The sequence below is a fragment of the Amblyraja radiata genome, chromosome 11, assembly GCF_010909765.2.
Source record: "Amblyraja radiata isolate CabotCenter1 chromosome 11, sAmbRad1.1.pri, whole genome shotgun sequence".
Taxonomy (NCBI): Eukaryota; Metazoa; Chordata; class Chondrichthyes; order Rajiformes; family Rajidae; genus Amblyraja; species Amblyraja radiata.
The window spans coordinates 11,170,451-11,186,884 of NC_045966.1; the positions used below are offsets into that span (position 1 = coordinate 11,170,451).

General features: G+C 46.3%; 2 protein-coding genes across 4 annotated transcripts in view; one reads left to right on the forward strand and one right to left on the reverse strand.

Moving 5' to 3' along the window:
* The window catches only part of sar1b (secretion associated Ras related GTPase 1B), a 30,308-nt gene extending 15,780 nt beyond the window's left edge, over window positions 1-14,528 (reverse strand). The window contains exon 1 of one of the 3 annotated variants that reach the window (XM_033029317.1): window positions 14,510-14,528. The gene's annotated coding sequence lies outside the window, so the exon portion shown is untranslated. Of the gene's footprint in view, window positions 1-8,630; window positions 8,728-10,021; window positions 10,076-14,509 lie in introns of those variants that run through there. The other 2 variants (XM_033029316.1, XM_033029315.1) reach the window with 2 other exon arrangements.
* Window positions 13,029-16,434, forward strand: part of sec24a (SEC24 homolog A, COPII coat complex component) — a 57,261-nt gene continuing 53,855 nt past the window's right edge. Inside the window, exon 1 of the mRNA XM_033029314.1 lies at window positions 13,029-13,164. Within this exon, the coding sequence (XP_032885205.1) occupies window positions 13,089-13,164 (76 nt within the window). The 5' untranslated portion in view covers window positions 13,029-13,088. The remainder of the gene's footprint in view (window positions 13,165-16,434) is intronic.

Below are 16,434 nucleotides of genomic sequence, written 5' to 3' on the forward strand. Positions count from 1 at the left end.
GCGATCTAAAAATAGGTATGTTGACAGACTCTGGATATTTGACACTCTGGCCTGAACTCTGACGTGGGAAAAGATTGCCAGTTGTAAGAAAAGATTAAAGCCTCGCTGAAGGTGTCCAATAACTACGGGCTCTTGGGATCCCTGCCCCATGACTATTCTAAGTGGAGACGGTTGGCTTGAAACATCACACCCATGTCCTGGGTGCAGTGAGAGGCAGAGCATGAATGGTGGAAGGATTGCAACACATCATAAACTACCATGTTACCCTTCCCATCATAAACCCCCAGACTCAACTGTTGAAAGAAGAGTGCCGCGTTCTCATATTGGCCTCATCGGTCACCTCAGAATCCCAATGGAAGTAGGTGCCCCAAGGCTGTGTGAAACTGTTTAGTCTCCACCTCCGATACTTGCTCATGGTTTTTCTGGAAGGGTGAGGAGATACGAGACAAACAGAGACGCAAAAGACTATGGATGTTGGAACCTCGAGCAAAAATACAAACTGCTGGAGAAACTCAGTGGGAATGGCAGGATCTGTTGACAGAATGGACTAATGATGATATGTATTGGGACCTTTAGAGTCATAGAGTTTTACAGCCTGGAAACAGGCCCTTCGGCCCAACTTGCCCATGCCGGCCAACATGTCCCAGCTGCATCACTCACAACTGCCTGCGTTTGGTCCATATCTCTCTAAACCCGTCCTATCCATGTATCTGTCTGTTTCTTAAACATTGGGATAGTCCCAGCCTCAACTACCTCCGCTGGCAGCTTGTTCCATACACCCACCACCCATTGTGTGAAAATGTTACCCCACCAGATTCCTATTACATCTTCTCCCCTTCAGCTTAAACCCATGTCCCCATGTCCTTAATTCCCCTACTCTGGGCAAGAGACTCTGTGCATCTACTGGATCTATTCCCATCATGATTTTATACACTTCTATAAGATCACTCCTCATCCTCCTGTGCTCCAAGAAATAGAGTCTCAGCCTAAACCTCTCCCTATAGCTGAGACCATCTTTCCTATAACATCGTGCTCAGAACTGAACACAATACCCTAAATGCGGTCTCACCAACGTCTTATACAGCTGCAACATAACCTCCCAACTTCTATGCTCAATGCTCTGACTGATGAAGCACAATGTACCAAAAGCCTATTCCAATCAGTCTAAATATAGCTCCCAACCTGAAACATTACCTACCCATGTTCTCCAGAGATGCTACCCGACCCAGAGTTACTCCAGCACGTTGTGTTTAGCTCAAGGTTCCAGTGTTTACAGGTCCTTGTGTCCACAATTACAGATTATTCCTGAACAAAAAGTAGCATTTCAGAATCATGCTTTGTAGAATTTCAATTTTAAATGCTAACAAATATAATATATAGATATATTCAATCTTACAAATTCCACTTTTGAAGAAAGCTTCACAACAGCATTAATATTTTCATTATCACTCAGCTGGTCATATTTGACAAGTTATATTTCCATTACAATAATCTCCCTAAGACCTCAGAAATTAAATCCTGCATTACGTTAGTAAATCAACTGATTTTACATTTATATCCGGTATTCTTCATTTAATTGAGCAAAAAGCACATGTTGTATGCCTTCTAAATGCCAACAGTATATCTGAGCATGAGATGTCATGCTCTGGTACATAGGCAGCTACAAATGTAACCAAGTCACTACTTGCAGTAAATATATGCCTTCTTCTGTCTTTTTGTGCCTATTTTTGGTGTAAACCAGCACCTGCAGATCTTCCTACACATGTTTAAGAAAGAACTGCAGATGCTGGTAAAATCGAAGGTAGACACAAAATGTTGGAGAAACTCAGCGGGTGAGGCAGCATTTATGAAGAGAAGGAATTGGCGACGTTTCGGGTTGAGACCCTTCTTCAGACTGATGTCAGGGGAGGGGGTAGGACAAAGAATGAAAATGGGCAGAAACAGTGAGACTAGTGGGAGGACTGAGAAGGGGGAGGGGAAGGAGAGAGAGCAAGAACTACCTGAAGTTAGAGAAGTCAACATTCATACCACTGAGGTGTAAACTACCCAAGCAAAATATGAGGTGCTGTTCCTCCAATTTGCACTGGGCCTCACCCTGACAATGGAGGAGGCCCAGGGCAGAAAGGCAGATTGGGAATAGGAAGGGGAGTTGAAGTGCTGAGCCACCGGGAGATCAGCTTGGTTAAGACGGACTGGGCGGAGGTGTTCAGCACAACGATCGCCGAGCCTGCGCTTGGTCTCACCGATGTGGAGGTTAACACCTGGAACAGCGGATGCAGTAGATGAGGTTGGAGGAGGTGCAAATGAACCTCTGATTCTCACCTGGAAAAATTGTTTGGGTCCTTGGATGGAGTCAAGGGGGGAGGTAAAGTGACAGGTGTTGCATCTCCTGCGGATGCAGGGGAAAGTACCTGGAGAGGGGGTGGTTTGGGTAGGAAGGAACCTGCTGACCATGGAGTTACGGAGGGAACGGTCTCTGCGGAAAGCAGAAAGGGGTGGAGATAGGAAGATAGAAGGGCCGAGATGGTCTGTTTCCGTGCTGTAATTGTTATACGGTCATATGGTTATATGGCCAGTAGTGGGATCCCTTTGGAGGTGGCGAAAATGTTGGAGGATTATATGTTGCATGCGACAGCTGATGAGGTGGAAGGTGAGGACAAGGGCTTAAACCAATGTCCTCTGGTTCTCCTGCTCTGGCCAAAAGACTGTGCGTTTACCCGATCTATTCCTCTCTTGATTTTATACACCTCCATAAGATTACTCCTAATCCTCCTACATTCCAAAGATTAAACCCCTCGCCTGCTCAACTTCTCCCTATATCTCAGTCCCTTGAGCCCTGTGAATGGGTCAAGAGCGGCCGCTCCAGACATTTCCAAGCCGCCGAGGAGTGTTCACCCGACGCTGGAGTTCCAGCTTTCCGGCAAGAGGGCCTGAAAACATCGGACTGGCTGCGGAGGCCACAAATATGCCCTGACCTCGGGTGATTCACAGAGGAAGAGGACTTAACTTTTTGATGCCTTTCCCCACAGTGGAAAATTTTGATTCTGTTGTGGGGGGACGTTCATGTTGAATTCTATAATGTGTTGTGTCATTTTTTCCTTATTTTAAATTTTTTCTATGGATGTACGGAAAATTAATTTATTTCTTTTATGTAAAGCACTTTGATTTCAACGCGAGTTGATTTAAACGTGCTATATAAATAAAATGTACTTACTTACTATTTACTCTATTATACTTGCTGCTTTCTGCAAGTAAGAATGTCATTGTTCTATCTGGGACATGACAATAACTCTTGGAAGTTAACATTTGGAGACTATTGTGCCACAATGCCACTTTTTCCTGTTCCCATTCAGAATGTGCTAGGACTTCTGACTTGACAGCACAACCTTTAACATCTAGTTAGACTGAAAACCCACACAGAACATTGCGAGGCATCACATCTACCAAGGAGCTACTATCAAGGAGCCGAGGCCAATATACCAACGCACGCACTGAAATCAGATAACAGAAAGTGCTTGATTTGAATCACTCACGTCCACACATATGCAGCGCTTCTTTTGTAAATGTTCTCAGCTGGTTAAGGAGCCACAACGCTTGCCCTATGATTTTCATGTTAATACTCCAGAGTTCATCACCTCCAACTACCAAGCACTGGGCTCCAAACTTAGAATTAACACTTGAACCAAGAACAGGCGGCATCAACTTCATTCAGTTCTACTGCAAAACACCAGCGGCTTTCATATTTAAATGTGATCACTATAAAGTTGAACTCATTGATTGCCACATACAGATAAGTGAATAGATTCCACGGCAGAAAGGAAATAAGGATTCAAATAATGAGGCACACAACTCAACCGTATTTCCGGGCTTCCCTCAAGTGTACTCTGGATTCAAATTCCTATCCCAAACCTCAGCAGCTCTTTCCATCAACCTCTGTAAAATCTTGTGTAGGAAGAAACTGCAGATTCTGGTTTAAACTAAAGATAGACACAAAGAGCTGGTGCAACTCAGCGGGTCAGACACCATCTCTGGAGAAAAGGAATAGGTGATGTATTGGGTCGACGCCTTTTTCTGAAGAGGGGTTTCAACCCAACACGTCATCTTTAAGGGCCTGTCCCACGTGACAGGCCGGTAATGACTGACGCGCGACAGTCGTGCGAAAATCGTCCAGCAGTACAACAGTCGCGCGTCAAGTGCTCTTGAGGGCCCTGCTTCTTTTGGGAGCCATTTGCGATGTCCTTCGTCTGAACTCCGTGGCAAGGATTTTTCCCAATTTTTCAAAACTACGGCGCTTTATACCCGGGTGGTCACGTGGGGCGGTGCTCAAATGACGCGCAAATGGCGCGCCGACGACATACGGGCGCCGCATGGTTAAGGACGTTGATGCACAATAAATTAGCATAGGCAATGTTCGTGCATCACCGTGCGTAACCATGCGTCACCACGCGTTACGCGTACGCTGTCAGTATGTCAGCGTACGCCATCAGTACGTCCCGCAGGCGGCGCGCAAGGATTTTGAGCATTCCAAAATCCTGGAGCACCGCGCGTTACTGCATACGCCACCACGTCTCACCACGCACGCGTCACGACGCGCCAAACAATTTTAGGATGTTGCGTAAATGACGCGCAAATGACGCCCAAGTGGGATAGGCTCTTTACTCCAGAGATGCTGTTTGACCCGCTGAGTTACTCCAGCTTTTTGGGTCTATCTTTATCATCTTCCTCTTTAATCCTTTTTTTAGCCAAGACTCCCAATACTTCCACTTACAACTTAACTTCCATTTTTTTTCCTCCTGTGAGGCACCTTGGGAGCTTTTCCTATGTCAACAACACAAATTAAATGCAAGCTGCTATTATTTAGATCTACATCGTGTGCAACGCTCTGCCCTGGCTTTTTTTAATAGAATTCCAAGTTACATTTTACATCACCAAAAACAAAAGTAAGGTCACGTTGAACATTTAAAAAATAATAGCCTCGACGAGTGACAATTCTGTTTACCACGCTTTACAAAGGACATGAAAATCCTAGATGATATGGAAGATATTTACTGAAAAGGTTGAAGAAGTGATGGATTTTTAGCTACATGGTTAGAATACAGGAGATGGGGTAATTCTCTGAGCAAAATACACTGAGGTGTAGCTTTTTACCAAAAAGTGTCCACAAGATTACAGGTTTAAGGAGAGAAAGTAAAAATAAAATTCCCAAGAATATTTGATGCAAAGAGCAAGGTACAGAAATTCAAAGTGCAATTGGATAGGGACCAGAAGAGGGCTGATTTTTTGAGCTACAGAGAAAGAGGGGAGAATGGGAGTGAATTAATCAGGCTTCAAGCAGATGGCACAGATTTGATGGGCTGAATGGCCTCCTGTGCTCTAAAGAATCTCTGCATAACAAATAAATCTATTGTAGAATCGAGGTTTGGATGCCAATTTCTTGCCGAAACAAAGCTGATCAATCTAAAAGCTCAAGACTCAGAACCCAAACTACATTAACAAAAAATAATCCAATCCTTATAAAATGATTGGGTAGTAAAACTTAAAAAGTTACTCAACTCAGAATAGATGTTGATTGCATGCGGGAAAACCCATAAGGTCAGCAGTATGCACACCCGGTAGATTACACATGCCTCTGAAAAAAATGATTGGACTCTGCACATCAACCCGAATTAATCTGATATACTTTAACATTGCTACACAGTGATGTGCAATGAGTATGGTTTAACTACACTTAAGGAACAGCTAGTCCTGAAAAAGGTGATAACTGTGACCCAAGATGGATGGATCTCACAGCGAGCTTCAATTACTTGGTGACTACAATCTGGCTTCTGATGCCAGTACAGAGTGTAATTTGACAAGATGCCAAGCTAGAGCACAGAATTGCACAGAAGATGTACATTTAAGTTTGTATATCCACCATCCCTTATCTGCTTCCACGTGATTTGTCTAAAATTACTCGACCTCTCACTGATCAAGAAGAAACTCTTAGGTTTGCTTTTTAAAAATATACAAAATAAATAGTAAAATGACTGCTCTGGGGTGGAACTGCACAGATAGTCACGAAAACAAACAAATTCCGATGAACTAAGGGGCGGCACAGCGGTAGAGTTGCTGCCTTATAGCGCCAGAGAGCCGAGTTCGATCCTGACTACGGGTGTTGTCTGTACGGAGTTTGTGCTATCTTCCCGTGACCACGTAGTTTATTCCTGGGAACTTTGGTTTCCTCCCGCATTCCAAAACGGCAAAGATTTTCAGGGTAATTGGTTTCGGCAAAAATTGTAAATTCTACCTAGTGTGCAGGATAGTGTAAGGGGATCATTGATCGGCACAGACTTGGTGGGCCTAAGGACCTGTTTCCGTGCTATAATCTCGAAACTAAAACTAAACCGTAGGCCTAGAACCACACTCAGGACTGCAACTATCTACATGAGCCTTTTGGTGAGTTAATCAAACTCAAGAAGAATCACAGCTGAATCCAAACTAGCAGATTTGCAACAAAGTCTTGAATAATTATGTCGAAACAAGGAACTGCAGATGCTGGTTAACACACAAAAGGACGCAAGGTACTGGAGTAACTCAACGAGTCAGACAGCATTACTGGAGAAGAGATAAAAACAGAATGTGTGAGACAGGGTGAGACAAACTGTGAAGCTGGAGGAAAGTAGCAGGAGGGGAGGGTGAATGAAATAGGTGGGTGGCTAGGTGGTGCACAGGGGAGGAAAGGAGGGGGGGTGTGGGGGACAAAGTGGGGGGATTGTAGGTTACCTAAAATTGGAGAATTCAATGTTCAAACTGGTGAGTTGTAAGCTACCCAAGAAGAATATGAGGTGCTGCTCCTCCAGTTATAATTAAATCTACAGTTGAATAATTCCAACAGGAACACTAAATGACCTTTCCTATTAACAAAAAGATGAAATTAATTTCAACACCTTAACTGCAATAAATCAGTGACTAGAAAAAAATGGGATAAGGCATGAACAAAATTACCCCTTTCATCTGAGGAAAGACACAAAATGCTGGAGTAACTAAGTGGGACAAGCAGTATGACTGGAGAGGAATGGGTGACGTTTTGGGTTAAGACCCTTCTTCTGTCACCCATTCCTTCTCTCCAGAGTAAACCATTTCCTCTCTTTGGTGTAAACCAGCATCCTTTCATTCAGAACATGCTGAAACCATACAATCAAATAGCCAACTGACAATTGACAGCAAACTGTTAACTCTGTAAAAATACAAATACCCTTTTTCCCTGAGTTTGTTTAACTCACTGGCTGTGTCAACTGATGCTTTTCCCTGCATCCCTGGGAGAAAGCAATGCAGATTATTTATTAAACTGGATTTCAAAGACAGTTACAAAAAAACTGGAATAACTAATTTTCAATCCATTTGCATTCTCTCCAAATCTTAATACACATCATCCTTCCAGTAAACAACAACACACTACAGTTTTAAAGAGACCTTGTTCTATATCCGTCCCTTGTTGGCACCACCACCAGCCCCCAGAGTAAACCACTAGAATTAATTGAAGACAAAAGAGACAGCACCCACTGGAATATGGAACAAACAGAACACTCTATGAACTTAGGTCAAGCAGCATCTGTGGAGGCAAAACATGTAGGTCACTGTTTCAGTTCCAGTGTTTATCACTGTAATCCAAAAAATATCACCTGCAATAACCAAAACATAAAATGCTGGAAGTCAGACTGCATTTATGGAACAGGTTCTGGCTTAATTGTTATGATTTCCTTGTAATTGTACCCTACTCTGAAAACCCTACCTCAGCAGGAGAATTTAAAAGCTGAAAAACCTGCCTTGGTATTGAACTACTTTGAATAATCAAAAACATTGGCAGATAAGACGACACTGTACACAAATACAAAATTAAAATGTCAAGACAAATTTCCTGTGGATTTTACTGTACTTATTACACAAAGCTGTTAAATTTGTTAAATTGCTGCGAACACGGATAGTTTATCTTTGAAAGGACGGCCTAGGTCATGTTATTGTTAATCTGCGATGAGACTGCAGATTCGGTGAAAGGCGGATGGAATAAACCGGGTTAAAACAATCTCAATGTCAGACCCTTCCATTAAACCGAGAGCAGAGGTGGTTTGACACAGGACTCGGGTAGTGGCACCGGCACCGGCACAACCAGGAAGGCTGGGGGTGGCAGGGATCTGGGAGATCAAATGTGGAGAGGTTGAAGCCGGGCAGAGTAAAAGTGGGAGGAAAGGTTGGGGGAAAGAGAAGAAATGGGGCTGAGGGAGAAGCCCAGGGGATGGGTGGAGAGGGAGGCCGGGAATTGGGGGGTGGGGAGGGAGGAAGGAAAGTCAGGGTTGGGGGCGAGGTGGATGTAGAGGGAAATGCCGGCGAAGGAGGGAGGAGGGAAGAGGCCAGGGAGTGGGAGGTCAGGGTGGCGGGAGGGTAAAGCAGGGGCCACGGAGGTGAAAACCGGACGGGAAGCGGGACTAGGGAAGGGCCGGGACCTGGATGGACCGAGGGCCGGCGCCGGGAATAGGCCGCGGGTGGAGGGAGGGAGGGAGGGAGGGGACCGGGGAAAGAAGCCGGGCCGGGCCAGGCGGAGGGAAGGGGGTGAAGATCCCACAAGATCACCCCGCCCCCGGGACTGCACTCACCCGGACAGCGTGAGCGGGGGGAGGCCGGGGCTCGGCTCGGCGCGGGCACCTGATCCGACAATCGCCGCCTGGACTCGCCGTCACCGCCACGACACCACAATGGCGGCCGCTTCACTTCCGCCCGGTGCAACCCCTTCACACTTCCCCCCTGGCGCGGCTGCCACGTCTCCCTCAGCCCAGCCTCAGCTCAACTCATCCCAGACCAGTCCAGTTTAACTCAGCCCAGCTCAACTCATCCCAGACCAGTCCAGTTTAACTCAGCCCAGCTCAACTCATCCAGATCAGTTCAGTTTAACTCAGCCCAGCTCAACTCATCCCAGACCAGTCCAGTTTAACTCAGCCCAGCTCAACTCATCCCAGACCAGTCCAGTTTAACTCAGCTCAGCTCAACTCATCCCAGACCAGTTTAACTCAGCCCAGCTCAACTCATCCAGATCAGTCCAGTTTAACTCAGCCCAGCTCAACTCATCCAGATCAGTTCAGTTTAACTCAGCCCAGCTCAACTCATCCCAGATCAGTCCAGTTTAACTCAGCCCAGCTCAACTCATCCAGATCAGTTCAGTTTAACTCAACCCAGCTCAACTCATCCCAGACCAGTTCAGTTTAACTCAGCCCAGCTCAACTCATCCCAGACCAGTCCAGTTTAACTCAGCCCAGCTCAACTCATCCCAGACCAGTCCATTTTAACTCATCCCAGACCAGTCCAGTTTAACTCAGCCCAGCTCAACTCATCCCAGATCAGTTCAGCTCACTCCAGCCCAACCAAAGCGAGTTCAGCTCAAGATAGACACAAAATGCTGGCGTAATACAGCGGGCATGCAGCATCTCTGCAGGGAATGTACACCCATTCCTTTTCTCCAGAGATGATGCCTGACCCGCTGAGCTTCTCCAGCATTTTGTGTCTATCTTCGATGTAAACCAGCATCTGCAGATCCTTCCTACATATTTTTTTGTCAGGTCGACTCAGCCCTGCTCACAGGGGAAGCCACCTTAACCCACTTAATAAACCACAAGAGACAGACACAAAGTGCTGGAGTAACTCGGCGGGTCGGACAACATCTCTCGAGAAAATGAACAAGTGACGTTTGGGGTCGAGACCCTTCTTCTTCAAACCACAACTACATCTCAGAGCCAAGCATAACCCATCACCTGTTCGTGTAGGAAGGAACTGCAGATACTGGTTTACACCGAAGATAGACGCAAAATGCTGGAGTAACGCAGCAGGGTCAGATAGATTCCTTCTCTCCAGAGATGCTGCCTGTCCCACTGAGTTACTCCAGCATTTTGTGTCTATCGCCAATCACTGTTTATCAAGCAGACACAATCGTTAGATTTCACACGAATCTCTCAATTGCTTGAAATTAAAACATAAACCCTTTAGGCGGATTTACCTAACCCTGCTACGCCGCGATGTATTCGGTAGCTTGATCTTCACAGAATATTTTGGATAAACAGCTTTGGCAACCCAAATTGCTTTATGTTCAACGCACGTAACTGGAGAAACCTGAGTAGGAACATTATGAAAGTTATGATTCCGCCGGTATAACTGGGTACATGCCGTGCATAATAACCTTGTGATGTTGCGAGAAAGCCTATTTGTGTTAGGGACTTGTGTCAATTTCTGGGAACCGTTTTGATAACGCGTACTTGGAACATAGTGGGCAGAAAAACACCGGGAAACCAGTTGTTGCAGCTGAGTGCCCCCAGCAATTTTTATTTAATCAATGACATAAATGCAAATAATTTGTTCTTAAAATGGCATAATTAGATTTCACACGAATCTCTCAATTGCATGAAATTAAAACATAAACCCTTTAGGCGGATTTACCTAACCCAGCTGTGCTAAATAATTCTAACTTACCCTGCCCTAAATAATTCTGCGCCGACGTCTATCATTCTTCATAGATGTCAGCTCATAGCCTGGACTCTCCTTAGCTTTAGCTGAATTTTGTAGCATTTAACCTGGACAGCTGATAATAGAATCACAGAAATCTAACAGTGATCGCTGTGCGGGGTTGCTGTTTTTGTAGTTGACGTTTTGAAAAACGTCCAGAGTCAAGATTGTATAATTGTCATATGTCCGGAAACGGATCAATGAAATTCGTAATCGCAGCAGCATAACATATCTATGTCTATAAACACAGTTCTCAATAGATAGCATAATACAAACAAACAAGAAAAAGTGTAGCAAACAAAAAAAACATCAGTGCAAACAAAAGCTCGAAGCCCCAAGTGTAGTTTGTCAATGCTACATTTGATCATGGAAAAATGCTAAAGAGTCACATTATTACAAAAAAGATATACAAAGTGTTGGAGTAACTCTGCGGGTCATAGAAACATAGAAACATAGAAATTAGGTGCAGGAGTAGGCCATTCGGCCCTTCGAGCCTGCACCGCCATTCAATATGATCATGGCTGATCATCCAACTCAGTATCCCGTACCTGCCTTCTCTCCATACCCTCATTTGAGTGACCAGTTGAAACATCTTGGGCGGGAAACATTTATGAAAAGGGAATAATGAAAGGAGTTGTGAAGACTCGAAAAAATACATAACATTCTGGATCAACTCAGGGGGTCAGGCAGCATATCTGGAGAACATCCATAGGTGACGTTTCGCATTGGGACCCTTCTTCAGATTTAGGTTGAGATTCACTGTTAGTGAGAATAATACATAGTATAGATCTAATTAAATTGATTTTTTTTAAGCTTTCAATAACATGACATGATAGCATTTGCTTCGGAGCGTGATCCTTCTTCTGAGTTACTCCAGCACTTTGTGTTTTGTTTTGTAAGTCAGCATCTGAGTTACTCCTGCATTTTTTGTCTTATTTTGTAAACCAGCATCTATTATTCCAGCACTTTGTCTTATTTTGTAAGTTATATTTTGAGTTACTCCAGCATTTTGTGTCTTATTTTGTAAGCCAGCATCTGAGTTACTTCAGTATGTTGTGTCTTATTTTGTTAACCAGGTTCTTCTACATCAAGGGTTCCCAACCTGGGATAAATTTACCCGAGGGTAAATTTCACCTACCCAAGGGGTAAATTTATTGATTCTGGATTTGTACATATTTTTTCGCATTGACTGACTGTGTTTGGTTCTGATGTACCAGTATCTGTTCATCATTAGTTGTTCATAAGTAAGTGAAATAACATTGTTATGTGCTATTAAAGTTGCCAGGGGTAAACGGGTCAAAAAAAGTTGGGAACCTCTGTTCTACATTGTAGATAGACACACAATGCTGGAGTAACTCAGCGGCACAGAGTAATTGGTGACGTTTCGGGTCGAGACCCTTTGTCAGGGGAGAGGGAGATACAGAGATAAGGAAGTGTAAGGCGTGAAAACGAGATAAAGGGGATGAGGATCATGGACAATGTAGAATAGATCATTGTTAGCTGGGAGATGGTAACAACAAAGCCAAATGTAAACGAGGACAGTCTGAAGGATCTCGACCTGAAACGTCACCCATTCCTTCTCTCCAGAGATGCTGCCTGTCCCGCTGAGTTACTCCAGATTTTTATGTCTAAGACTAGTCGGACAGCTACCGAAGGGTGGGGATGGGGAGAGGGGGAAAGGAATAGGAATAAGAATACTTTATTGTCACATGTGACTGGGATATGGGGAGAAGGCAGGCACGGGTTATTGATTGGGGACGATCAGCCATGATCACAACGAATGGCGGTGCTGGCTCGAAGGGTGGAATGGCCTCCTCCTGCACATATTTTCTATGTTCTATGTTTCTATGACTGGGCACAGCAACATTCTTTGCTTGCATGCACAATGCGTTGATGGAAACAAGGGCAAAGGGGTTGCTTGAGGTTAGAGAGGTCAATATTCATACGGCTGGGGTGTAAGCTGCCCCAAGAGAGCTATGAGGCGACTTCTCCTGCTCGAATTGCGGGGTTGAAAGTGACCTGGAGCGGGGCCTTACATCGCCCGGCGCGGCTTTAAATGGTCGCGGACTTGCTAGCGCCCGCCGGGGGCTCCAACATCGGGACCCGGAGCAGGGCCTTACATCGCCCGGCGCGGCTTTAATTCGCCGTGGGACTTGCTAGCGACCGCCGGGGGCTTTGACTTTGACTTCGGGAGAGGAATGGAGAGCAGGGGAGAGACAAGACTTTGTCTTCCATCTCAGTGAGGAGGAGATTCACTCTGATGGATGTTGTGTAAATTGTGTTGGTGTGTGTCTTGGTTTTTTTCTTGTATGACTGCAGAAACCAAATTTCGTTTGAACTTCATGTGAGGTTCAAATGACAAATAAACGGTATTGTATTGTAGGTGCTGCTCGCTACATTGTGTGTTCCCTCAGCGCACTTTAGGGTGGCGCGCCGGAATTGCCACGTGTACGGAGTGCGGCTGCGCGGAGGGCCGGACGGTGACGTCACAGTGAGAGGAGGTAGAGGGGGCGGCGAGCGCGAGCGCCAGCGCCTGAGTCACCGCCCGCCCGCCCGCAGCCGCCATGTCGGGGCCCGGCGCCCGCTCCACACACGGACACGGTCACAGCCTCAGCCCCAGCCCGCGGCCCGCACTCAACGGTGAGGCTCTCTATACGGCCCGGGGTGCGGTGGGGAGAGCGTTGCTCTCTATACGGTGGGGGGAGGAGGGAGAGAGCCGGCGCCCGCCCGCCCGCCGCCGCCGCCATGTCGGGGCCCGGCGCCTTGCTCCACACACGGTCACAGCCCGCCGCCCGCACTCAACGATGAGCGGGGGGGGGGGGCAGAGACTCTGTGACGGGAGATGGGGCAGGAGTGGCCTGGTCGGGGGAAGGGAGAGAACGAACCGGGGTCCGCCACCATGTCAGGGCCCGGCGCCGGCTCCGCACTCAACAGTGAGTGGGGGCCGGGAGAGATATCATAGAGGCCTGGGGAGAGCCGATGGAGGCTGAGGCCTGTAGGAGAAGAAGGAGGCCTGGGGGAGAGAGAGCCGGCGTCCGCCGCCATGTCGGGGCCCGGCATTCAACGCAGAATGAGAGGGGATGCACTCTGTGGGGAGAGGCCTGATCCAGATCGAGTGGGGGAATAGGGTTACTCGGGACAGTGAGGCCTGGGTCCCTGGAGAGCGAGAGAGAGAAGCCTGGGCCCCGGGAGACGGCCTGGGGGAGGAAGAGGAAAGAGGGTGGCTCTCTACATGACCCGGCCTCAACGGTGAGTGGAAGTCCTGGGAGAGGGTGCGGGCAGAGAAGCGAGAGAGAGAGAGAGAGAGTGTTCAAGAAGGAACTGCAGATGCTGGAAGATCGAAGGTACACAAAAATGCTGGAGAAACTCAGCGGGTGCAGCAGAGAGAGAGTGTGTCAGTTCAGGGCAGCGAGGGGCCCCGCACCGACTTAGAATGCGGGATGGATGAGAACCACCGGGGGCTTCTTGGGGCGGGAGGCTTCTGTAGTCCGGGCCTCGGGTGGTCTCTGGGCGCGGGTGATCGAGAGGCCTGACTCTGGGCCCTGTACCTAGGGTAGAGACCCGACCCTGTGGGAGGAGCGGGTGGCCCCTCTACCCAGGGCCTCCCCGGGGAGAATCGGCTAATCGTCCAATTGAATTTATTCTCCCTTCATGGGCCATTAACTTGGGGAGCATGACGTTGGTCCACTCCCTTCTTCAGGCTGAATATAGACACAAAATACTGGAGGACAGGCAGCATCTCCGGACACAAGGTGACGTTTCGAGTCGAGGCCCTTCTTCACGCTGATCTGCATTCCCACCGGCGCCTCCTCTCTTTATGTTCAACCCCATCTCCTTTCTTTATGTCCACCACTTCTTTATTTTCTCCTCTCCCTCTATTTTCACCCTCGCTCTTTATTTTCTCCCTCCCTATTCTTTATTTCACCCTCCCACTCCCCTCTTTATTTTCAACCGATCGATTGCCCGATACTCTCCATACACCGACCTCTGTTCTCGTCTGCTGCCTGATCCCGGTGCTGTCAACGTGTCAGTGCCGCTCGACGACGCCCCGATTTCCTGCCCCTTGTCTGCTTGCAATCTTTCGCAATCCTTAAACCAGAAACATTAACCTCGCGTGTATTATTTATTTGCGTATTTTCCAACGACCTGTTATTAATTGGTGTTCGTGATTCCAAGTGTTTTATACTGTTTGTCGACTGACTGTCGCAGGTTGTCTTTATCTCCTAAGTTCTGCGAGACATTGAACTGTGTGCTTACTGTTGCGCTGTGGTGATTAAATATCAACGGCAGGATTTTGTTTTCCATGATCCCAAAGGGGGATTTTGAAGTTATTGCTGGGAAGTTCAAGATATCTACTTTGAGATTAATGAAAATGACTTGCTTTGGTACATTTATTCCATGAATCTTCCATGCCTCTAGTTCTTGCTCTTTTAACTTTGGGTTATTAAACGTGTTGGGGAGCATCAATTGATGACTAAATTTATTATGAATACCAATTTTTAAAATGCCATTAAAAACAAACTGTTGGGAATCCCAGAACCAGAGGTCATAGCCTCAGATTAAAAGGATGTTATTTTAGGAAGGAGATGAGGAGGAATCGAGAGGGTGGTGAATCTAAGGAATTCATTGGCCGCCACAGAAGGCTGTAGAAGCCAAGTCATCAATAGATATTTTCACGGCAGAGATAGATAGATTCTTGATTAGGACGGGTGCCAGAGGTAATGGGGAGAAGGCAGGTGAATGGGGTTGAGAGGGAAGGATGGATCAGCCATGATTGAATGGCGGTGTCGGCTTGATGGGCCGAGTGGTTTAATTCTGCCGTAGGTTTAATTCGACAGTGATGACAGCCCAAAACTATCAACAAAACCGTGGGTTCTCAACAAGCTGAAAATGTACCGGCTGGTCACTCAAGAGGATAAGGTTGATGCTGTTTCCAATATTTGGTTAACTGTAAAATTCTACACATCCAGATATGGATGTCAATCAATTTAGATGTAGTGGAAAAATCAGAGGCCATATTGAGTGAAAATCGTGTGCTATCAAAGGGCAACACAGTGGCACAGCTGGTAGCGCTGCTGCCTCAGCGCCAGAGATCCAGGTTCCATCGTGACCTTGGGTACCGTCTCTGTGCAGTTTGCATGTTCTCCCCGTGACCACCCAGTTCCCAAACATATGCAAGTTTGCATGTTAATTTGCCTCAAAATTGTGCCTTGTGTGTAGAGGGTGATGAGAAAACCGGTTAACATAGAACTGGTGTGAATTAACATTCACACTAACATTGTTAGTGTGGACTCGGTGGGCCGAAGAACCTATATCTGTGCCATGTTTCCAAAATGAGCAAAACTAAAAACTGTTTAAAAAGAATGTTAAAAAACTTAAAAATAATTTTATAGAAATTCTATGGTGAATGAATTGAAATTAAGTGGGAACATTTAAAATGCATGTTTACCAATTTTATTTTATTTTAAATTAAGTGAGTATTGTTATGAGCTGATCTTTCCATTAATCAGTTAAGTTTAAAGAAAAATCTCATAAATTAACTTTAACTAGCCATCCTATTTAGGTGCTTCAAAAATAATTCTGATGTTCATAAGTGATAGGAGCAGAATTAAACCACTCGGCCCATCAAGCCGACACCACCATTCAATCATGGCTGATCCATCCTTCCCTCTCAACCCCATTCACCTGCCTTCTCCCCATTACCTCTGGCACCCGTCCTAATCAAGAATCTATCTATCTCTGCCGTGAAAATATCTATTGAGTCCAGTGTTTTGAGAGGCACCTTTTATTATGTTCCTCCCGGTTGTAGGGAAGACCAAACGAGAGAAAGATGGCACCCAAACCCCTGCCTTTAAACCCTCTGGCTAAGGGCCGCCTCCGGACTGAACCACTCCTGTGCCGAGGGGTTCG